Raw genomic sequence first — 24,839 nt, 5'->3', positions numbered from 1 at the left:
ATTAAACCATACCACAGTGTAAGGTGTTGTTTAGAATTTTAGAGATACAGCATGGAAACAGGCCATTAGACCAACGAGTCCACGCTGACCATTGATCACTAGTACACTAGTTACACGTTGTCCCACTTTCGCATCCTACACACGTCAATTAACGTACAAACTCGCACGTCTTTGCAACGTGGGAGGAAAGGGGGCGCCCGGAGAAAACCCACATTGTAAAACCGCACAGACATCATCCGTAGTTAGTATCGAACCTGGATCTCGAACGATGTGAGGGAGTAACTCTACCGTTGCGCCAATGTATCACAAACAAATGACTTTCTGCCAGGTTTAAAATCTGCTACCTCATCCTACCTATCTGCTACCTAAATGAAAAACAGACAGTATTATGAGACAAAAAAGACAGTATTTCCACACCATGATGCCTTGTCATCTGCGCATGCATAAAGAAATGCGAGCTGAAGTAAGAACGATTGTGTTGATTCATTTACCTTATTTTCCACAAGCATTCTGTAAATATTACTTTGTAGATCAAATTTTGGATAGTGATTAATGAATTCTATAAGAGCAAATTTCCATTATGCAAACAGCTGTAAAGTGGAGGGGCCACTTGTATGTATTTAATAATGAATGTTTGACAAGTAATTTTAATCAAACGGATTCTTTGTTTAGGTGGCCAATGGACATATGGCAGATGTTGAAGAGTTTTTTGTAAAGTACAAAAATTAGTAAGTCAACTTTTAAAAAAATATTATAATCTTCGACCTCTGGGATAAATTCAGTGGACGTTCGATTTGATTTTGCTATTTCCATTTAGGCACAAGATTTGCATGCATGTCAGCTAATTAACACGATCCTGTATAGATACTTGTGTGTGAAAAGCTCATGGGTGAATAGGATTTTATTGCAAAGTATATTTGTTCAAAAACACGGGGTAATGAAGAGGTAAATCGCTTTTTCTGGAATTAAAATGCTTCATTATGGTTTCCATTGGGAGAACAAATTGTCCTCCCAGATATTCTCAGATGTTTTTGCATCATTTCTAGCAGTTGGCTGTTGAATGGAAATGAGGGAGGCATGTGAGCAAGCTTCTGACTCATTATTTCATTTAGTTGGAAAAAGACTCTGGGAGATTAGCAAAGTGCAACAGATGGAATATAGAGTCCAGTATTGATTTTAATTTGATCATGGAAGACATCATCATTGTATAATTTTGGCTGCATCAGTGAGTTTGCATAATGGTTATTGTTATTAAAGTGAGGATGTCGAAATGGCCAACTTCAAATTTGATTCGGTGGCGCAGTGATGTGATAATTGTCCAGAGAAGAATATTAGGTCCCTCCCTCTGCAATTGGACCCTCGACTTCCTCATCCACAGACCACAGTCTGTTCGAATTGGCAGAAATACTTCACCCTCATTAACAATCAGTACGTGAGCACCTCAAGGCTGCGTGCTCAGCCCCCTGCTCTACTCACTCTATACTCATGACTATGTAGACGGACACAGTGCAAACTCCATCGTCAAGTTTGACGACTATACCACCGTTGTGGGACGAATTACAGATGGCGATGTGTCAGAGTATAGAAGTGAGATCGAGCGATTGACCAAATGGTGCCAGCACAACAACCTGGCAAGGAACTGATTGTGCACTTTGGAAGGGGAAGGATGAGGACCCACAATCCTGTTTATATCAATGGGACGATGGTGGAGAGAGTCAAAATTCCTGGGCGTGCATATTTCCGAAGATCTTTCCTGGACCCAGCACACTGATGCAATTATAAGGAAAGCACATCAGCGCCTCTACTTCCTGATAAGATTACAGAGATTCGGTATGCCAAAGAGGATTCTCTTGAACTTCAACTAGTGCACAGTAGAGAGCATATTGACTGGCTGTATCATTGTCTGGTTCGGCAACTTGAACGTCCGGGAGCGGAAAAGACTGCAAAAAGTTGTGACCACTGCCCAGTCCATCACTGGCTCTGACCTCCCCACCATCGAAGGGATTTATCAGAGTCGCTGCCTCAAAAAGGCAGCCACCATCATCAGAGACCCACACCATCCTGGGCTCACTCTCATTTCACCATTGCCATCGGGAAGAAGGTACAGGAGCCTGAAAACTGTAAAGTCCAGGTTCAGGAACAGCTTCTTCCCTACAGCCATCAGGCTATTAAACACTACAACCTCATATAGACTCTGAACTACAGTAGACTATTATTATTGGTGCACTGCAGAATTTCATTGTTCTCTGGGACTCTTGACTCTTGATAAATGTGTTAAGCACTAACAATAAAATAAAAATACCTGAATTTATATATTTCACATCCCTTTCAACACATCCTGAAAACTATTCCTCCAGTGATGTGTGTTTTTAAATGTCATTGTAGTAGGAAATGCTAGAAAATTTGTGCATGAGCAAGTGAGATTGCTGAGATAATTTGTTTTGTGATTCATCTGTTCATACCAGTCCTATGTTATCCCGCTTTTTCACCCATTCCCTCATTCCCTACACGATAGGGGCCATTTACACAGGCCCTCACGTCTTTGGGATGTGGGAGGAAACCGGAGCACCATGTGGTCACTGGGAGAACATGCAAACTCCACACAGCCAACGCCCGAGGTCAGGATCGAACCCTGATCTCTGGTGCTGTGAGGCAGCAGCTGTGCCACCCGCCTAATTGTTAAGCAACAAGATATGATCTGACATGCACCAGGAGAAGGAATGATAGAACTCGTTTTATTCATAATATAAAGTTGACAAGGAAAAAGGAATCTTGCTAGTCAATGTGGAAGGGTCTGTAGGGACTAATTAGATAGCTCCATCAATGGACTTCTATCATTTGTGAATTCCACCCCTGAAAATAAAGTCAAACTTCCTCCTTATTTTTTGGATGAATAAGTGCTGGGCACCACACAAGCTTTATTAATGCAAATACCAAACAAAATAGGTGCACATTTGTAGATTTTGGTAAAAAGTGTAAAATACTGGTGCTATATTTTATTGCTTTGTTAATAACGCTTTAGCCGCTAGCTAGCATCAGTGACTAAACAAGTAGTTTTTGTAATTAGTGAAGTTTTTTTTTTATATGGTGTTGATCTTATGACTATTTCTAGCTCATATCTGCATTGTGAATGGGCTACAGAAGCACAGTTGACGAAAGACAAAAGGATACATCAGAAAGTGAAACGCTTCAAGGTTAAACAGGCACAGAGAGGTCATTTCTTCGCTGCGGTGAGTTTCAGGGTATTTTAGGAACTAAGATTGTCTGGGTATTTTGCTTCTTTCCCATTGTCCATATTTACATCTGATGCATACTCTGCTTTCAGGTCCATTAAGTACGTTTTTTATACATCACAAATTTCTGTAACAAGCTAATAATACAAAGTGCCATAAGAAAATCGAATCCAGAATGATTGCATTGTACCATAAAGACTAGTGAGCCTGCCCACTTCTTCCCCATGTCCAAATTAGAAAACTATACAAGACTCTGTATGCTGGTGCCTTCAAACTGGGTAATGAGTTAAACAAACTTCTCCATAAGAGCTCCTTTGTTTCTCTCCAACAGATGGTTGATGTTTCTTTCAATTATTTCTGACAAGCTGCGCATCCTTCACTACATGCAGGATCTCTAAAGTTCTCTGCAAAATAGAAGCGCCTTCCATGCACACATTTAACCAGCCAACCACTGCAGGTCGGGTGTAGAAAGCCCATGCGGTTACTCAGGCTCCCTAATTGTGATAAAAAAAATTAAGGCAGCACCAAAAAAAGGTCTTGTTATCTCCATCTGAAGCATTCCTCGCCTCCCAGACACTACATATGTTTCATCTGTTGATGGCAGGCAAATGCTGATGGACTTGTGACTATGAAAACATTTTCAAATACGTATTGCTGCATACAATTCTGGGGCACTACAGGACATTCTACGAGATTTTGGACTAGTGTATGGCTATATGAAGATGGGTCTTAAACATCTTCACCCGCTGAAGATGGGTCTTAAACAAACTTAGCTGCACCTGCTGAGTTTCTCCAGCATTTTTGTGTACCTTGGGTCTTAAACAGCCAGCCATTGTTTTGGATAGCTGTTGCATACTTGGCCCCTTGCCAACAGAAGTAGTTCACCAGCTCAGCAGATAAACCAAGCCCCATATCTACACTAAGTACAGGGTCAGATATACTAGATATACAAAATACTGGAGTAACTCAGCGGGACAGGCAACATCTCTGGAGAGAAGTGACATTTTGGGTCACGACCCTTCTTCAGACAGTACAGGGTTACCTGCCTATGAAATGACTCATATAATGCTAGCAGCCCGGCGTGAGGGCCTGAACATCAGGCCACCCGGGGCGGCGACTGCGGGTGCTAGGAAGGCCTCGACCACGAGTGAACATCTGGGAAGAACGGAGGGGAGGCTGGCTGAACTATGGTGCCTTCCTCACCTTGGTGCCATTGTGTTATGTTGTGTCGTGGACTTTCTGTGTTTGTGCTTTTTTTTAAATTCTATTTTATTTTTAATATGTTTTATTTTTTTTAATTATTTATTTATTTTTATTTTTATGATACTGCCTGTAAGGGAAATTCATTTCGTTGTCTCTAACTGAGACAATGACAATAAATTTGAATACCATACGAATACAGAATACAATACAAAGATGGCATTTCTTCACATTACACACCTTCAGCATTTCTTGACCAGGGATACCTTTTCGACTGAGCAATCCTCAAATTAATATTTATAATTCGGGTTACATTGTGAAATATGTTCTGTAGTACAAGATGTACTTTGTATGCAATCGTGTCTAACAGATTTTTTTAAATTTGGGAAAGTGCTAATTATTTTTAAAGCAAATTACTTGTAAAGCACACCTTTTCTAAGTTATTTATGATTTTTGTCTCCACCATAAACCACTGACAGATGGATGATTCAGAGCCATTCAATCCAGACTACGTTGAAGTCGATAGAATATTGGAATACTCGTGTTGTGAAGATACTGACACCAGAGAGGTATCAAAGTGCAAATCTATTGGGCGTTCTGGACAAAAACATCCTTTGGAATGTGGCAAATCTCTCGACTTAAGAAGTTGCTGATTTTATTGGATGTTTAACTCTTTGAAAGACTTTCTTGAAATCTGTCCATGACATTAATTTTAAATTATAATTTTAAATTGTTGGAGAATCTCTTGAGCATGGTCATGGTTTGGGATTTATTCTGTTTTGCTGGTAATAGAACTTAGTAATTTCACTTGAAAACAACATCGTAAAACATTGTTATTATTTCCATTTATGGGCTCCATCCTACATTTGAATTGATTCACAAATGTAGATTGGATTGAAAAGAATCAGTATTTGTCAATCGTCCTAGCATTTAGCCTATTCCATTTACACCTCAGATTCTTGACTCTGGAATTGGAGTGATCCTGTTCAGGTCAAGTTCATGCATTCAATTTAAACGATTTTCCAGAGAACACTGTAACATTCTTTTAGTAAATAAACTTCCTAATCACATTATTATTATTTTAATACAGGCTGTGGTTTACTATTTGGTTAAATGGTGTTCACTGCCATACGAGGATAGCACTTGGGAGCTCAGAGAAGATGTAGATCAAGCAAAGATTGAGGAGTTTGAACGATTGCAACAAGTAAAGCCTTCTGTGAAGCGTGTGGTAAGTAAACAACATTCAACCGTGAGGCGAATTATTTAGTGCTTAAAAAAATTCCAAGTGGAAATCATTGCTCTAATTATTGCCTGAATATTTTAATATTATTTTTAAAGATTGTAAATAATTGTGGTATTGCATTAAAAGTCTTAATAATATGTCTGCTTCAGTGGATAAGGTTCTGTCTGGTCTCGTAAGTCAGAAGATCGAGGATTTAGTTTATAAAGTGAGTGCAAGATCATTAATACTTCCCAGGATGAGCATTGATACCACTTATTCAAATGTGTAGTGAATTCTAGCACACACAATCCGAAACTTTACTTTTAAAAATTTGTAACATACAGCTGGCTATCGCCACTGGAATGTACATAGTATAAATCTTTTTATAGGTATGCCAATTACCTTTTTTAAAACTGTATACGTTACATTAAAAAAAAAGACATAAAGTACTGGAGCACTCAACGGGTTAGGCAGCATCTCTGGAGAACGCATATAGGTAACATTTCGGGGCAGGGCCCTTCAGTCTGAAGAAGGGTTCCGATCTGAAATGGCACCTATCCATGTTCTCCAAAGACGCTGCCTGACCCACTGAGTTACTCCTGCACTTTGAGTCTCATTTTCTGAACCAACAATTGCTGTTCCATATGTCTAAAATTTACAGTAAACCTGCATTATCTGAAAATTGTTTTGTTACAGTTGGGAAACAGAAATGCTGCACTGTGCACCTTGGTCTTTGGAATGAGAGAGTGTGGAAGGATGGAAGCAAATGTATATAATTCATCACATTGCAATGTGCCTCTATATCAGTCTAGGACTAGTGTATGGCGTTATGAAGATGGATCTTAAACAGCCAGGAATTAAAATATAGTGATTCTATTTCCCCAATTTGAAAAGGGCGAAAAAGAAAAGTTACTATTTTATCAGCTGTTGCAGATAGTCTTGCATGTTTTTATTCAGTGTTGATACAGAAACATTCCAGAAGAGTGAAATAAAAGTAATGATTTGCTAATTTTTCGTCCCTTTAATTGTCTTTTCAGAGATTGGACGTGTGCACATTAGCACATGTACAAGTTTACCGCTTAATGTTTGCATGTTAAGGGAAATGGATTATTACAACTTAATCATAGTAGTATTTAGAAGGATGTTGAATATTGGGTGTCAGTTACAGGGGGTGAAGAAAATTAGGACTTCTTTGTGCCTTTCACATCTCTTTCAGGGACACTTTACAGCCAGTGAAGTAATTTAAAGTGTGATACTGAAATAATCTCGGAAATGCTGCAGCCAATTTGCACACAGCAAGCTGCAACAAACAGCAATGTGATAATGACCAGATGGTGTTTTGGAAATGTTGGCTGCATGTTATATATTTACAGGGAAACTTCCCTGCTAGTGTCATGAGATATTTTATGTTCTCCTTGGAGAGTCGAAGTACTCTCGGTTAAATGCCTCCTCTGAAAGACAGCAGCTCCAGTTGTGTAGCACTCGCATGTATTTGTTTTGTCTGCTGTCGTCTCTGGAGGGGGACTTGAACAATCAGTAATTCAGGGTCAAGACTGTCAGTGACTGAGCCATAGCTAAGACACAAGAACATGAAAATAATCAAATTTAAAAGGCATTTATAACGATCAAAAGCAGATAATTAAGTGTATGGTATGTTGTGTTGACCTGTATGTTGATAAGCTATTTGGATATAATGGAGCAAAATATTTTACTCAAAATTCATCAGTGAACTATGTAATAGAGGGAGTACAGAGAAGGTTCACCAGACTGATTCCTGGGATGTCTGGACTTTCATATGAAGAAAGACTGGATAGACTTGGCTTGTACTCACTAGAATTTAGAAGATTGAGGGGGGATCTTATAGAAACTTACAAAATTCTTAAGGGGTTGGACAGGCTAGATGCAGGAAGATTGTTCCCGATGTTGGGGAAGTCCAGAACAAGGGGTCACAGTTTAAGGATAAGGGGGAAATCTTTTAGGACCTAAATGAGGAAAACATTTTTCACACAGAGAGTGGTGAATCTGTGGAATTCTCTGCCACAGAAGGTAGTTGAGGCCAGTTCATTGGCTATATTTAAGAGGGAGTTAGATGTGGCCCTTGTGGCTAAAGGGATCAGGGGGTATGGAGAGAAGGCAAGTACAGGATACTGAGTTGGATGATCAGCCATGATCATATTGAATGGCAGTGCAGGCTTGAAGGGCCGAATGGCCTACTCCTGCACCTATTTTCTATGTTTCTATGTAATGTGAAGAGCATTGGGGCACTGTTTAAAAGGACAATTTGATGACGTTAAGAATTTATTTCCTGAAGCTCAGCCGTATCTTTATTTTGCTTTGTTTTTATATCCATCTTAATAAAGGAACGGCCTCCTCCCACTGTTTGGAAGAAGCTTGAAATATCCAGGGAATACAAGATTGGTAATGAGCTCAGGGAGTACCAGTTGGAAGGAGTTAATTGGCTCTTGTTCAACTGGTATAACAGGTAGGAACGCAGTCTGAAAGTGTGTTTTTCATGTTAAATAACCAATTCTTATATGACCCAGAATGTGGAGAATTTTCTCCACAAAGGGGTTGGAGTTTTTCATTCCATCCTAACGACGCATACTGTGAGTAAGATGATGAGATGCAATAGTGGGACATTTATTGGTATAGGTTTATTATTGTCAAGTGTACCGAGATTAGGTGAAAATATTTTATTTAATCCAATGTATTCAGATTATACACATAAATGCAATCAAGCCATACAAGAGAAAAATACGTGAATGCAGAATATAGTTTAGAATATTGTTAGTACAACTAGAAACACTGATAAATTACCAATTGGAATCAAGATTTAAAAGTGTAGGGCAATTTTATTTAATAGTATTCAAAAGGGAACTGCAGATGCTGGAATATCGAAGGTACACAAAATTGCTGGAGGAACTCAGCGGGTGCAGCAGCATCTATGGAGCGAAGGAAATCCTAACGACGCATACTGTGAGTAAGATGATGAGATGCAATAGTGGGACATTTATTGGTATAGGTTTATTATTGTCAAGTGTACCGAGATTAGGTGAAAATATTTCCTTCGCTCCATAGATGCTGCTGCACCCGCTGAGTTCCTCCAGCAATTTTGTGTACCTTTTATTTAATAGTAGATACTGCAAGCTGTTTGAAAATGTTGTTTATCAGTTAATGCGTACAAATATCTATATTCAATTTATTTGACGGTGTGTTCCATGTTAAACATGTTTACCTTGTTAAAATGTGCATTGACAAAAAGTCTAAAGTGCTGTTGGTTTCAACGTAATAGCAAAAGTCACAATCACTGGAACAATAAAATCCAGTCTGTAGACTCGTATTGAACTGTATCTGTTCTTTCTTGTTTGTGCTTATTCTGGAAAGTTTTTCAGACATTCTTCCTGCCCATTTCAAATATTTTCCAAATCAGAAAAGGATCCCCATTTTGCAAACTTTTCCAAATATAATACATCTTATTAAAGCACAGGTGTGGTTATTGCGGTACTTCAAATATTGCCAGTGAAAATATATTGCATCCTTTGAGGTACAGACTGGCGTAGAGTTCAAATGCCAATACATTTATTGAGTTGCTACGATTATTGGTAGTGAAACATGTAAGATTATGACGATATCAATTCCTTTTAATAGACACTAATACCATATGTAATTGTTCAAAGGAAATTCTTATTTGCAATAAATCTCACCCAGCTATCATTGCACAAATAATTTTTGCTCTCAATTTCAATTTATATAAAGCCTGAGATTGAATATATAGTGTGAAAGAACATAGAATAAACGTAACTATTTCTCGATTCCAGGCAAAACTGCATTCTTGCGGATGAAATGGGTTTAGGCAAAACCATCCAATCTATTACATTCCTCGACGAGATGCGTCTGACTGGCCTGAGCGGTCCTTTTCTCATCATTGCGCCTTTGTCTACAATTGCAAACTGGGAACGAGAATTTCGCACATGGACAGACCTGAACGTCATTGTTTATCACGGCAGTATGATCAGCAGACAAATGATTCAACAGTATGAAATGTACTTCCGGGACTCAGAGGTACAAATTTTTCATCTTAAAAAAAAAAAATCAGTTGATGTTAAAATTGACTAGACAGTCAGGTATTTCTCTCTTTCCAAATATTGTTTGACTTGGATAATTTTCTTTTATTATTCCTCACTCTTGAAACCATTTTGAATGTGGATTTGGCAAAAAAAAATGCAGATAAGCAAACATCTAATTATGTACTCTTAATGTTTGTTAATCTATTCCAATATTTGGTGGCTAATTGAAAGTTAACATTTCATATTTCAAATATTTTCTTTTGTGAGCTGAGCCTACTGACAAATTACTCTGTTAAGTTTTGGCTCAATTATATAAAAAATGTAATTCAGTCCAACCAAGACTATTACTTTTATTGTATTGAAAGTAATAATAATAATAATAATAAATTTTATTTTTGGGCGCCTTTCAAATCTCAAGGACACCTTATAAGGATTAACAGAAGAGAAAAAAACATATAGTCGGAGAAAAATAAATAATAAGGACATCATCAATATACAAATTAAAGATAGAAATCGCTCCAAAGACACAAAATCAAAAAAAATCAAAAAACACAATGTGAAGAGAGAGCAGCGGCAGCTAAAGCGCGCCAGCGTCCACTCTCTCTTCCGACAGCCATCTTGGACACAGACTAACATAGTAACTACACACAGAAAAATCATCCCCCCACAATGGTTACCACTGTGGGGGAAGGCACAAAGTCCAGTCCCCAACCCCAGGTTTTAAAGCTGAAAACAATGAGGTACAGATCATTGTTCCAAGCATTTTCATGTACTGAATAATTTTGTTTTAAGAGTTTGAGACACAAGAAACTGCTGGAATCCCTACAGAGACAAATAATTTTGTTCCCAGTTATTGGAATATCTTCACAGATGCTGCCTGGCAGCTGAGTTACTCTAGCACTTTGTTTTATGCTTATTTCATGCTTTCTTCCAGATTCATTAAAATTCATAAAAAAATTATCCACATTTTTACCTGATACAATATACAGAAAAGTGGAAAAGTTTCTGCTATTCGTCAGTTATTGTAGCACCAAATTCACAAATGTATGAGAAATAAAGATCTTCGTCATCAAAACTTTGAATGAACATTTGTTGGAAAATATGTAAATAAAAATGGAACATTTGGATAAATGGAATAGTTTTTTCATGGGAATTGAAACTGGTGTAATCGCATGTAATACCAGTGTCTTGTGGTTCATATGAAAGTTTTAAAGCTGAAAATCAGAAATAAAACAGAAAATGCTGGAAACACTCAGCAAGACATATGGGGGATGAGAAACCGAGTTACAGTAACAGGTTGTAGAACCTTGATTCGAAAGAGATAGAGAAAACAAGTTAGCTTTATGTTGCGGAGGCAATGGGAGGAATGTGGAATGGTAGGACAAACAAAGTGTGTTTCTCAAAGGGTGAGGCTTGGAATGTTGTAGTCAGAAGCTGGTTGATAGATTAATGAAGGAATTTAGAGCTATAGGACCTGCCCAGCAGATCGAGCATGTCAATGGCAAGAGGAAAATGAGTTAGTATCAACGATTGATAATCTATGGTAGAGCTGGACAGATTTGATAGAGCAATTACCTGAAATTGTTAAATCCATTTGACATATCCTTTTAGATTAGTCTGTGTTTTCGTTTACTGCTTAATTAATAAGATTTCTTAATTTTTTTATTTACTTCACACCTTTTCTTTTGGAGGGCTCACTGTAGCTTTATTCTCGAAGGGATATCAATAAAATGATCATTCAGACCACTGATTAATTCAATTACAGGCTTGCTGAGTTCTTATGGGAAAACTGTGCTATTGTGATAACACGATGTAGATCTCTTCACAATTCATTGTTGCTCTTAATCCCAGGGTCGCATCCTTCGGGGAACATACAGATTTACCGCCATGATAACTACTTTTGAGATGATCCTGGGTGGGTGTCCGGAGCTGAACGTAATTGATTGGCGTTGTGTGATCATTGATGAGGCTCACCGACTGAAAAATAAAAACTGCAAACTACTGGAAGGACTGAAAATCATGAATCTGGTGTGTAAATAAAATTGATGGAAAATTGTAGCACACTATTTAGCATTACTGATAATTGATGATATAGCTGAAATCCAACCAAAGTAAACTTGACCAAGGACCAGGCTGTGGACAACTTAATTTATGTTTTACCCTGATTATTTTGTTTTGCTTTCTGTAAGTTATCAAGCTTGGTTGTTCAAACAATTGGATTTACCAAATAAATTAGATCAGTGGAATTTTTAAGACTTTTTCATCATCTAGTAGCAGGTCAGCCATCGAGTCAGTTCTCACATACTGCATCACAGTATGGTACTCTGGCTGCACCGCAGAGAACAGGAAAGCTCTCCAACGCGTCATTAAGACTGCTGAGAGGATCACTGGCACCCAGCTCCCCAGACTGGAGGACATCTACCGGACCCGCTGCATCCGGAGGGTCAAGGGCATCATTAGAGACAGCACACATCCTGGACACTGCCTCTTCACCCTCCTGCCCTCAGGAAGACGATACAGGACACTGAGCGCCCGCACGACAAGACTAAAAAACAGCTTCTACCATAGAGCTGTGACACTACTGAACTCTATCCCCCTCCCACACTGATTCCCCCCCCTCTCTCTCACACACCCGCCCATACTCCTATATGTTTATAGTCTAATTTTTTAATAGTTCTTTTTTAAACGTATTTTTATACTCATATTCCTGTGCAGCTGGAGGACTGCTCCAACAAAATGTCGTTGTCTTGTACAATGACAATAAAGATTACTATTATTATTATTATTATTAGTAACTAGCATTGTTCCTCCCCCTTCCTGTACCCCATCTGAATCCACATCTATTTCTTCCACTATCCCATTCCCCTTCCTCCCGCATCCTCTTCCATCTGTATCCATCCTCTAGCTTCATATTTCATGCTTCTGTTATCTCGCAGCCTTTTGGCTTTGTTTTATCTCCAGCCTTTATCTGCCCAACTGCCCCCTCTCTCCAGTATCCACCTATCACTTGCTTGGCTTTGCCCCACCCCCACCACTTCCAGCTTTCTCCTCTCCTGCTGGAATCAGTCTAAAGTTGGGTCCTAACCCATACCATTTTTTCAGATATTAGTTTACATTCATAATAGGATTGTCACAATATATTTTATTAAATCACTAGTGCTGTCTCTGAACATTTTGTCAGATGACTGAATCAGTTTGGATAATTTGGTTCATTAAATTTATATGCAATATCTTGTTAAGAGAGGAACTGAAATGTCAGTCCACTTCTTCAACAAAAGAGCTGAATTACTTTGGTTACAATCATACTGATAAAATCAATGTTTCAAGATCTAAAGTAGCATTAATTTCTGGAGAGGGTCCTTCTTATCCTTCCTCCTCCATAGGTAGCTCATGAGTTTCTAACTCAAATGCAATTCATGAGGAGTGGAGGATGCTGGATTTTGATTCTCCTCCTGCGTGACTGAAACCTGATGATAAGTACAAACTTTTATATTCTATTCCAGGAACATAAGGTGCTTCTTACAGGAACTCCATTACAGAACACGGTGGAGGAGTTGTTCAGTTTGCTTCACTTCCTGGAACCTCAGCAATTCTCATCCGAAAATACATTCATGCAGGAATTTGGAGATCTAAAGAGTGAAGCGCAGGTATAAGAAGGATGCTTACTTATAAAATTTGATTGAAAATGGAAAATCAATTATCAGTATATATTTCTAATGTTGATTTAAGACTTTTTAATTAAATTATGCAAATCCTCAACATCAATCACGGTAGAAATGGAGCTCACGTTTCAGGTGCATGTCTGAACAATGGTTTCCCGACCCGAAATGTTCCCTCCCCAGATGCTGCCAAACCTACTGAATGAGAACCTCCAGCACTTTGCGTTTTGCTCCATGTTTCTGGATGATGAATGAGCATCAGAAATATGCTCCCTAATTCAAGATTCTCCAGCTAGATGAAACAGCCTTTCTGCAGCTCCTCTGTCCGTCCCTTTTAGTTTTTAGTTAGTTTTAGTTCATGGTCACGTGTATTGAGGTACAGTGAAAAGCTTTGGTTGCGTGCTAACCAGTCAGCGGAAAGACAAATCAACTTTTATTCCATTTAGGATATGTTAAGCTTATCAGTTCTATATAAAACACAACTCTCATGCCAGGAATCACTCTCGTACGTCCAGCTGCCTTGACTCCAAGGGCAGAATATCATTCCGCAGATATTGAGAGACAAGCTACATACAGTACTCCAAATGTGATCTCTTCAAAACTAGGTACTAATTCACTAATACAACATTACTTTGGTGCTGCAAACCCCTTTGTGATAAAGGACAACAGACAATTTGCTTGTTGTACTTGCACATCTCTGCTTAGCTGAATAATTTTACCAACCTCCATGCGATGTTAGAGAACTGCTTTTTGAAACAATCTCTCTGAATTTGACGTGCATGTCTGGTTTATGAAGATAATAAGATAAACTTCCTGTATGACTCACTCTGTAAGCATTATCAGACTGGAAACACTTCAAAGGCCACCTCTCGACACGTCAGCATGAATGACGTGAAGTAATATAAAATCTAAATTAATTTAATGTCCCACATTAAGCAGAGGGATTGATAGTAATATGAATAATAGGTCACACAGGAAGAAATCTCTTAAGTATTTATTAATTAGTGAGGCCAGTTCATTGGCTATATTTAAGAGGGAGTTAGATGTGGCCCTTGTGGCTAAAGGGATCAGGGGGGTATGGAGAGAAGGCAGGGATGGGATACTGAGTTGGAAGATCAGCCATGATCATATTGAATGGCGGTGCAGGCTCGAAGGGCCGAATGGCCTACTTCTGCACCTATTTTTCTATGTTTCTAATCAGGGAGAGAGGTCACTTAACTAGTTTCCTAATGTAGAGCGCTGGAGGCTGTCCTCTGTTAGAGTTAGCTGTTACACTAAGAAGATCTCCTTTTCCCCCATGTCAATTGATTTACTGTCTCAGCATATTTAGGTCTGTAGTACTTTAACCTGTTTTTGCTTTTCAAGTACCTTTGATCACATTGCATCCTTCCAGATGGTAGTGTGTATCAATCCCTGTCCATGCATTTAATATATGACCAAATGCATGATTTCTTTCCAGGTGCAAAAGCTTCAGGCAATATTAAAGCCCATGATGCTGCGGCGTTTGAAGGAGGATGTGGAAAAGAAGCTGGCCCCCAAAGAGGAGACTATCATTGAAGTGGAACTAACCAACATTCAAAAGAAATATTATCGTGCAATCCTAGAAAGGAACTTTACTTTCCTATCCAAAGGAGCTGGGCAGGCAAATGTGCCAAACCTTGTAAACACAATGATGGAGCTCAGAAAGTGCTGCAATCATCCCTACCTTATAAAAGGTAAGAATTTGACTACCTCTATGAAACGATCCCCTAATGTCGCTGTACAGTTGAAAATGCTGGATTTTATTGCTCTGTTAATTTAACAGTGAGAATTTCCTTTAAGAAACTCCAATAGAATCCCTAAATCTCAGCCAGCAAGCAATCAATCAATTACTGTCGAGATGTCATTGCAAAAGCTTCATACAATGATTTATCTTTAAATCATTTAGAAAATGGGCTAAATTTCACCTGCAATGTATTTGTTTTACCTGCAATACCATCCTGTCTGGCCAAATACAAATTGGAAGAACTGCATCTCATTTCACTTGGGTAACCTGAATGTTAAATGTGGCTTGAATGCTAAATGTTCTTCAGGTGACCCAAGTCTCTCATGCTCTCCTCCCCAGCACGCACATTCCAGAGACGCTGTCTGACCCACTGAGTTACTTCAGCGCTTTGTGGCTTTTTACACTCATCTGTTCACTTAGTTTTCTTCTCCCTTTGTTCATCTTTCCAATCCCCACTCGCCATCTCGACCTATCGCCTACTTGCCCCTATCCCATCAACTCCTCACACTTCTGTACACTGACAATCTTTCCTCGTCCCTCTTAGTACTAATGCTGAGTCTCAAATCAAAACATCAACTGGTAGCTTTTACATCCACAATCTGATGACTTGGGTGGAAAGAAGAAACTGAGTCATAGCTCAGGTATCCCAATTAAGTTTTAATAATCCTAAATTTATCATGGAACGTGCGCTTCACCGACAAGATAGATATTTATTGTCTTTCACTGATTATCCTTTGGATCACTCGAGAGACGTTGCTGTCCACATGGTGAAGGCAGTTGTGTGGCCCTGAATAACCTGCTGAGCCATTTAAGAAGGCTATTAAGAGTCTGGAGCTTTGAATAGTTCAGACCCAAGTAAGGAGATCAATAAACCAGATGGATTTTTGTGATAGCCTGACAGTTTCATGGTCTCCATTACTGAAGCTTACTTTTGAATTACAGTTGATTTCATTAACAGATGCTGCAGTAGTAATTGAACTAATTATTCCAGCTCTTCTATGCAGGCCTCTAAGTCAATAGCATGGTAACCAGATTTCTGTGCAATCATGCAATGGAGGCGGGGGGGAAGGGGGGGACCCAGCAATGCTTCAATTTGGTGCACACACATGCAGCTTTCAGAATTGTGGTTTTCCTAACACTACTCAAAGTTTGCTAGACTTTGTTTCAGAAAGCCACGGACTTTACAGTACAGAGGTAACCGCCTGACTCCTCATGCCCCTGCCATCTCTTTTGATCTGGTCTTGTGTTCCTGTTGAAGCTAAAAATCGTATTCTTTGATTCAATTTTCAGTTCTCATGACACTGCACTTATCCCGTTCTGTGTTGTGTTTTATTTCTTAAAACGTCACAGTATGTAATTTAAATCAAGTTTGACATTACAATCTTTTACTTAAATACTTGGCTTCAGATATCTTTCCACAGTCCCCCATGGCTGACGAAATCAGCCATAAATTAATATTGGTTTAATTGAAAGTTTTACACTCCCTGTTTGTAGACTATTTATCCAACAAGGTAATGAATTTTCCCTTCAATACCAGGTGCCGAAGAAAAGATTCTCGGAGAGTTCAGAGAGCTACACAGTCCAGCTGTTTCACATTTTCACCTGCAAGCAATGATCCAGTCAGCTGGTAAACTGGTCCTAATTGACAAGCTGCTTCCTAAGATGAAAGCAGGGGGTCACAAAGTTCTTGTCTTCTCGCAGATGGTACGCTGCTTAGACATCCTTGAGGATTATCTTATTCATAAAAGGTACGAGTTTTTCTCTACTGATTTCTTAAACAATACGAAATTGCATACATTTACATAATTGAAGTTGTGCAATGTTTTTTTAAAAAGTTTTAAACTAACTTAATGTACTTGGAAATCTTGTGTTGAGTGTCTTGCTTCACCATGTACTAATTCTGTGACTCGTTACAGATGTGGTCATGCATTTCTGCCAGCATTCACCTGATAGGTTATTGCGTTAATTGGTGTAGTGTAATTATTATTTCTGGCCATCTGTTGTCATGTTTCTTCTTACTGTCTTGAACACTATATATTTATATCTAATTTATATCTATCATCTTGAAAGTTGCATGGGAACTTAGCTCATCGGGATCTTTGTTTGCAAACCAATTAATTAATTAATTAATTAATTAGGTGGACCAAATCCAAAGATGGGAATGATTAGATATAAATGAAGCTCATTGTTTTGTTAATTACACATTTTATTTATTGTACTTGGAAATTCTCAGAATTCAGAAATGAATTGGTGCAATTAATCATGAGTTTTGAAGGAGACCACCAATTTCTGAAGTTTTACTGAAGTTTAATATTGTCAACATTGGTGCATTTGGATGTAAATTAACATGTAACTTGGAGCTGTTTTCAATGTGACATGGGGATCATTGAAGCTTATTGTGCCAAGTAAAATAGTCAATGTCCATATGAAATATGATATGTAAGCTCTCATCAGTAATCAATGTAATGAATTGGAAGAGCTAAATACCCTTCACCTGTGCTGTAACCTTTCTGAGATGCGAAGAAAGCATTGTCAGATGCAAAGCTCAGGCCTATTTCTGAAATTCTCCTGCACTCTATAAAATTTGGAGTTCCTTTGTTTTAGTGACAGAACAGCAACTTTGGTTAAAAATTACAGAATGGGAATGATATGTGAAAATTCGGTATATTTTGATGCACTGCTCATTAGCTTAGAACAGTAACCTGCTGACTTTTATACTAAGGTAGACAAAATTGCTGGAGAAACTCAGGGGGTGCAGCAGCATCTATGGAGCGAAAGAGATAGGCAACGTTTCGGGCCGAAACCCTTCTTCAGAGACTTTTACACTGTTACCTTGAAGTCCAACAAAATATCTTTAGATAGACACAAAATGCTGGAATATCTCTGGCAGCATTTCTGAAGAAAATGGATAGGTGACATTTTGAGTTGGGACCCTTCTTCAGATTGATTATAGTGGGATTAAAATATCTTTGCTCTGACCAGAAAATGTTGCTTAAAAAAATGCAACGGACTTCGAAGTCAAAAAACACTAATTAAAAAAATAAAATCTTTTCAATATGGCATAGTTTTGACATCCCTCATGACTTTTATCTGGTAGTAATTTCTATATCTGTTAGTAATTTTTAAATCTGTCGTCATTCTACTGCCCTCTTTTCTGCGTATTCTCTTACTCCTTTGCAACATAAAATTATAAATATACTAGTACCCACCGAGTCCACACTGACCATCGATTACCCATTCATACTAGTTCAATGCTACCACACTTTTACATCCACTCCCTACACAATCGAGGCAATTTACAGAAGCTAATTAACCTACGAACCCGCACGTCTTTGGGATGTGGGAGGAACCTGGTGGAAACCCATGCAGTCACAGGCTGAACATGCAAACGCCGCACAGACAGCACCCGTGGTCAGGATCGAACCTGTGTTTCTGGCAATGTGAGGCAGCAGTTCAATCAGCTGAGCCACTGTGCTGCCCTAATGCATGTACAGTAATTAAATATATTTCAACTTTAGATAATAGAGTATGTTTTATATAAACTGATGAGAGGCATGGACAGGGTAGACAGACAGTTGGAGCCAATTTCTCAGGATGGAAATATTAAATACTGCAGGGCATAGCTTTAAGGTGAGAGGGGTAGGTTTTATTTTACTAAAGGTGGTGCGTTTCTGGAACACGCTGCCCAGGGTGTTGATGGAGGCAGATACGATAGTGGCATTTAAGTGACTTTTGGATAAGCACATGGGTATGCAGGGATATGGATTATGTACAAGCGGATAAGAGATGGTCTTGGCATCATGTTCAGCACAGACATTGTGGGCTGAAGGACTTGTTCCTGTGCTGTACTGTTGTATGAACCATTTCTGAGAGTGAGGGGGTGGGGGGGGGATTGCGGAGCTGGGAGCAAACATGACAAATTCTGACAATGGACGTGATGCTCGGGTTGTGCATGCGTACATACGTGTAGATTAAACATGACACTTTTTCTCTTAAGATGATTACAATTTCACCTCTTTCTTGGAAGATAATTGGAATTGAACTGTTGTCCCGCTAATCGTGAGATGACTGGGCTTGTAATCGATTCGCTTTGGTGCTTAACGCTGTGAGAAATGTTCCGTTGGTGGAAATTAAATTCTGATCTGATGGTTGTGCACAATTATGATGGGCTGTTAAATCAGAGATAAATGATTAATTGCAGCTTAGTGATGCTCTGTTTGTGGTAATTATGAAATGATTAATCATAATAGAGAATAGAGAATCACAATTACCAAGACTTTGAGATCTTGGAAGCAGTAACTGAAAACACTTTGAAAGGAAATAAACCATTTTTATTTCTCCTTGCATTTGAAACGCGCTTTCCAATTTACTTGTTTCCCTTTTGTAAATTGGAATTCTAATCAATTATTTACTGACCTTTAACTGTCAGCTTAGATATTCATTTGGAAGCCAGTTTTTATTCCCCAAGAAGATGGGGGCAGGGTGAATATAATGCAACTCAAGCTCATAAAAGCCGGCCTCTCAATGTTAAGCTAAACTGGCAGATGAGTAGTGTTCAGCTTGTGCCTCTGTGCATTGTGTTAATATAAAGGGGACCATTCTAAAATAGAACTGTGTGTATGCTGTCTGCCTTGGCTCCACTGCTGTTGCTGTTTATATGATGTTATGGGGGAGGGGGAAGGGGTTCCACGTTTAAAAACAATTACCAGCACTTCAAAGATATACACTGCATAATCTACTCTAGCAAAGTGGATTTTTATCACGAGCAAATTCATAGGATTTACGTTCATATCTTCTATCAGTGTAGACTAATGTAATGCACCATGTTTCTAATATCTGGGAACAGCACCTAATATTTTGCTTGTGAAGCATACAACCCAACGGTATGAACGTTGATTTCTTTAATTTCAAGTAACCCCTGCATTCCCTCCCTTTACCCCTTTACCCCTCCACCCCACCCCCCAGCTCACTAGTCATCCTACCAGTTCCACTGTTCACATCCTTGTATCCCTTCATTATCACCTCTTTCCCCTGCCAACAATGGGTCGTTATGGGCTCCACCCTTCCTTGGTCATCTGTTGTCGGTCCTGTTTTGTTCTGCCATTTTCTTCAACCTCCAGTTTCCACCCCCGCACCCCCATCTCCACTCTCTGTCCAAAGAAGGGTTCCGACCCGAAAAGTAATCTATCCAGAGATGCTGCCTGACCAGCTGAGTTACTCCAGCATTGTGTGTCTATCTTTGGTATAAACCAGCATCTGCTGTTCCTTCTTATTACAAATTGTACTGTGGTCCTATTACTCTCCATTCTGTCCGTGAATGGCCTTTTCACCATTTCTTTCTACTCCCAGCATTTTTGAAAAGCTCTTTAAAAGCCACTGATTTCTTCTTCAGGTTACTGGGATATGAAGCTTGGTCAATTTTAGTGTTAAGCCATTAATCACAGCTGCCTGACCTTTTAGTTAAATGTATTCCCTTGCATATCTGGCTACATCTAAAAGTTCTCCATTCCAAATCCTTAATGCCTTTGGTTGTATTTGTTCATAAAAATATTGCGCATTCAATGTTAAATATTGTGGCGTAGCCACTGCCTCTGCGCCAGAAACCCGGGTTCAATCCTGACCTCGGGTGCTGTCTGTGCGGAGTTTGTACATTTGCCCTGTGACCACGTTGGTTTCCTTCGGGTGCTCCGGTTTCCTCCCACATCACAAAGACTTGTGGGTTTGTTGGCTAATTGGCCTCTGTATATTACCCCTGGTGTGTAGGGAATGGATGCGAAAGTGGGATAACATAGGACTAGTGTGAAAGGGTGATCGATGGTCGGTGTGGACTGGGGAGATTGAAGGGCCTGTTTCTATGATTTTTCTCTTAACTACACGAAACTAAATTTGAAAACTGTAAACCAAGTGTTAAATAATTATCCATTAAAGAAGGACAGTGCAATGTGAAGTTTTGGATATGAAAGTATCTTCATGCAGCAATGACGTAATTGTCTGTAACATTTTATTTGCAGGTACCCATATGAGCGCATTGATGGGAGAGTTCGAGGAAACCTGCGACAGGCAGCAATTGACCGATTTAGCAAGCCGGATTCAGATCGCTTTGTGTTCTTACTGTGCACGAGAGCTGGAGGTTTAGGGATAAATCTTACTGCTGCAGACACGTGTATCATTTTTGATTCGGACTGGAATCCTCAGAACGACCTTCAGGTAAATATAAAATACCCTAATTATTGTCCAGATTTTCTGGTATAAAGCAGATGTAAGTAGTGGGAAATAATTACCGACAAAGTTACATCTGCAAGTAGCAGAGCAGTGATATAGTGCTTTGTTTTTACAATAGGAGATTAGAATTTGTATTGAGAGGTTTATATTTGATGTAAAATAGAAAGTTAAAATGCCAAGAATTGAAACAATTATTCAGGCCGGAATGTAAAGGTGGGAAAGGGGAGAAATATCTGAATACAAATTGGATAATAAATGTCATCATCTTCTGTCTAAAGAAGGGTCTCGACCCAAAATGTCACCTTTCCATGTCCTCCAGAGATGCTGCCTGACCCACTGAGTTACTCCAGCACGTTATATTCTCAGTAAATGTCAAGTTTTATTCAATTAAAATGTTACGGTTTTTACAGATACTTCGTGAAAGAGAGCCCTATATTAATGTAGCAATAAAATATGTAATTCCTATCCTAAAATTAAAAGAGAAATATCTCATTAATCATTGAGAGTATTGGTCACCAATTGTACCAACTTGGTGGGTCATTGTTTCAAGTTCCCTGTTCATTTTTTTAATGAAGCAATACATCTTGTTTATCTCTTCATTTTGCTAATAATGAGCTGTTTACAGGAAATAGATCATCAAGTATGGCATTAAAGAAAAAAGAAAGAGGTGTAGAATAAGAGCATTAGAATAAGAAAAGAGAGGTTTTCCAAATTACAAGTCGTAGAGTGGAACGCCGATAAATGAAAGTGCACAATTTAAAGAACTGACACCCTTCTCCTGAAACACTGACTATGCTGGAAGAAGGTAGCTGAAGTCTTTACAGCATCAGCCAGTCACCACATTCTCCTTGTGGCTGATTTGCATACATGTAGCTCTGGAGTCAATTTAGAGTTTAGGCTTTAGCGATATAGAGTACAAACAGGCCCTTCGGCTCATCGAGTCCGTGCCGACCAATGATCACCCAGTACATAAGCACTATCCTACACACTAGGGACAGAATTTACAGAAGTCAATTAACCTGCAAACCTGTACGTCTTTCGAGTGTGGGAGGAAACTGGAACACCCAGAGAAAACCCACGCGTTCACAGGGAGAACGTGCAAACTCCGTACAGGCAGCACCGTAATCAAGATCGAACCCGGGTCTCTGTAAGACAGCAACTCTGTCGCTGTGCTGCCTTTGAATCACAACAGAATTCTGAATCATCATATGATCAGGAATGACAATTTAGCCTCTTGGTTTCAGTTCGACATTTGGTGAGATAATGGTAATCTAAATCTCAGCTCCGTTTACTTGCCTTGAGACGATGCCTTCGATAATCTGCCAATACCATTCTGGACAGTTCACTTTACAGGCCAGCTTTTTCCCTCAGTTTGTGATTAAGTGCTTCATGATTGAATTTCATGTAGGAAAGTGCGTCTGGTATTGTTGATGATGCCAAGATTTGAATTGATTGTATTGTGAAATATCTTAACAGACAAGGTAAATGTGAAAATATACCACATGGATGAAATTATCAGTTTTTGAAAAATCTATTTAGAGTTGAGCAAAGTCAGAATAGTGCAGAGTTGAAAATAAGCTCTTATTTTCATCAATTCAGTAAATAGATACAATATTGATTCTGGAACAACATTGTGAAAGGTCTGTGTTCAGCTCCTGGAAGCCTTTTTGTGAATTTTTTAAGTTTTAATATTTTAGGTCATTATGATAGAAGTTGCATTGCAGCATGCTAAAGTAAAATATAATGTGTTCTCTTGTGTATTGTTGAAGATATACGGCGTTTAATAGTAATCATTTTTTTGAAGGCTCAAGCTCGATGTCACCGGATCGGTCAGAACAAGGCTGTGAAAGTTTATAGACTGGTAACTCGAAACTCTTATGAACGGGAAATGTTTGACAAGGCCAGCCTGAAGCTGGGTCTTGACAAAGCTGTGCTGCAAAGTATGAATGGACGGGAAAATAGCGTTGGTGGGGTAAGTGATGATAAATATTAATTCTAATCCTTGTGCATAGTCTTATGATTTTTATAACACAGTGACTGACTGGATTAATGAGGCAATTCACCAGTTATTTTGTGGAAAATGGATCTAATCAGGACAAATAGCGTATAACAGTCATGTCACATGGCAAAGTATTTCATTGTCCATAAATTACAAAGCTTAGGTTTCAAAATGTGTAACACTATGTTTCAGAAATTACTCATAACACCATTTTATTATATGAATTTCACAACCTTTAATCAGGCATCAAGAAAATATATATTTTAATGTGGAATACAATGCCCAGAAATAACTGGACCACTCACATGTATTATCAGCAGATCTTAATACTGATTTTTTTTTAATGCACGCAATTTTATTCACCAAGCCAGCTTGCAAAAATAAATCTTTAAATATCAGATGTTTCAGAATGACCAAAAACATATTATTGATATAATTTTAAAATAATGCTGTTTCAAGAAAATAAATCTATCTTTAAATCTATTAATATCTAGATGCAACAGATGTCCAAGAAAGAAATTGAAGACTTGCTTCGTAGGGGTGCCTATGGTGCAATTATGGACGAAGAAGACGAAGGCTCAAAGTTTTGTGAAGAGGATATCGATCAGATTCTTATGCGACGTACAAAAACAATTACGATTAAATCTGAAGGGAGAGGCTCGACATTTGCTAAGGTAGGTACTGACGATGATCTGAAAGACATCATTCAGCATCTTGAGAAAGGAATGAGCCAGGTACTTAAGAAAATATGGAGGTCAATGGGAAATAGTTGGGCGGGTGGAGGAGGGGGGGGGGGGGTGCGCGGGCATTGGTAAAGGTAGAACTGGCGGATTGCACAGAATTGATGGGCCACAATGATTCTGTGAAAATATTTTGGATGACTTTGTGTAAGAGCCAGACATTTTCCAGAGTATGCAGATGATTTTTTTTTTAATAGATTTCAATTATCAGTGTAGCTTGATAATGTTAATAGAATAGTGAAGCCTGAGTGACGACAAGAAAGAAGGAGAGAGTTGCAACTCTGGCTATGAAGTGGGCATATCTATAGTGAAATCAGTACCTTATTTTCTCGGCAATTATAATTGTCACATAATTGCTTGTCTTTGCAAAGTTTTATCCAAAATGAATTGTAAAACTGAATACTAAAACTTCATCACACAGTGATTAGCATATCTAAATTTAGATATTTAAAATTGGGAATTATAGAAATTTTAGTATCTTTTAACATGTATCAAAAATATCTTCATTGAAGAATCAAGTTGGCGGGTCCTGAACTGAATCTTCACCCATCCATTCACTCCACGGATGCTGTCTGAGCCGCTGCGTCCTCCAGAACTTTGTGTTGTCCTCTTTGAATATTGTGTTACTTTATTCTTGGTATTGAAAATTAGTATTGATATGTGATTTGAAAGGAAAAAGGTTGAACTTTTTTGAAATGCAACCTTTATTTTAAATAAACCGTAATTATGGTT

At 38.7% G+C, this 24,839-nt stretch overlaps 1 protein-coding gene across 10 annotated transcripts in view; it reads left to right on the top strand.

The window, feature by feature from the left end:
• The window catches only part of chd9 (chromodomain helicase DNA binding protein 9), a 194,082-nt gene that overhangs the window by 127,650 nt on the left and 41,593 nt on the right, over positions 1 to 24,839 (top strand). For all 10 annotated transcript variants that reach the window (XR_004414545.1, XM_033036335.1, XM_033036340.1 and 7 more), the window contains 13 exons: positions 673 to 728; positions 3,113 to 3,230; positions 4,913 to 5,002; positions 5,524 to 5,661; positions 8,016 to 8,137; positions 9,474 to 9,717; positions 11,574 to 11,750; positions 13,226 to 13,369; positions 14,841 to 15,096; positions 16,684 to 16,894; positions 21,158 to 21,353; positions 23,173 to 23,340; positions 23,862 to 24,041. Coding sequence is in view for 9 of the 10 variants with exons in the window: in XM_033036335.1 (XP_032892226.1) it covers positions 673 to 728; positions 3,113 to 3,230; positions 4,913 to 5,002; positions 5,524 to 5,661; positions 8,016 to 8,137; positions 9,474 to 9,717; positions 11,574 to 11,750; positions 13,226 to 13,369; positions 14,841 to 15,096; positions 16,684 to 16,894; positions 21,158 to 21,353; positions 23,173 to 23,340; positions 23,862 to 24,041 (2,100 nt within the window). In the remaining variant the exon portion in view is untranslated. The remainder of the gene's footprint in view (positions 1 to 672; positions 729 to 3,112; positions 3,231 to 4,912; positions 5,003 to 5,523; positions 5,662 to 8,015; positions 8,138 to 9,473; positions 9,718 to 11,573; positions 11,751 to 13,225; positions 13,370 to 14,840; positions 15,097 to 16,683; positions 16,895 to 21,157; positions 21,354 to 23,172; positions 23,341 to 23,861; positions 24,042 to 24,839) is intronic.

The sequence above is a fragment of the Amblyraja radiata genome, chromosome 17 (genome assembly GCF_010909765.2).
Source record: "Amblyraja radiata isolate CabotCenter1 chromosome 17, sAmbRad1.1.pri, whole genome shotgun sequence".
Classification (NCBI taxonomy): domain Eukaryota; kingdom Metazoa; phylum Chordata; class Chondrichthyes; order Rajiformes; family Rajidae; genus Amblyraja; species Amblyraja radiata.
Note: the sequence above shows the minus strand (reverse complement) of the source record. Positions and strands in the feature narration are given on the sequence as shown.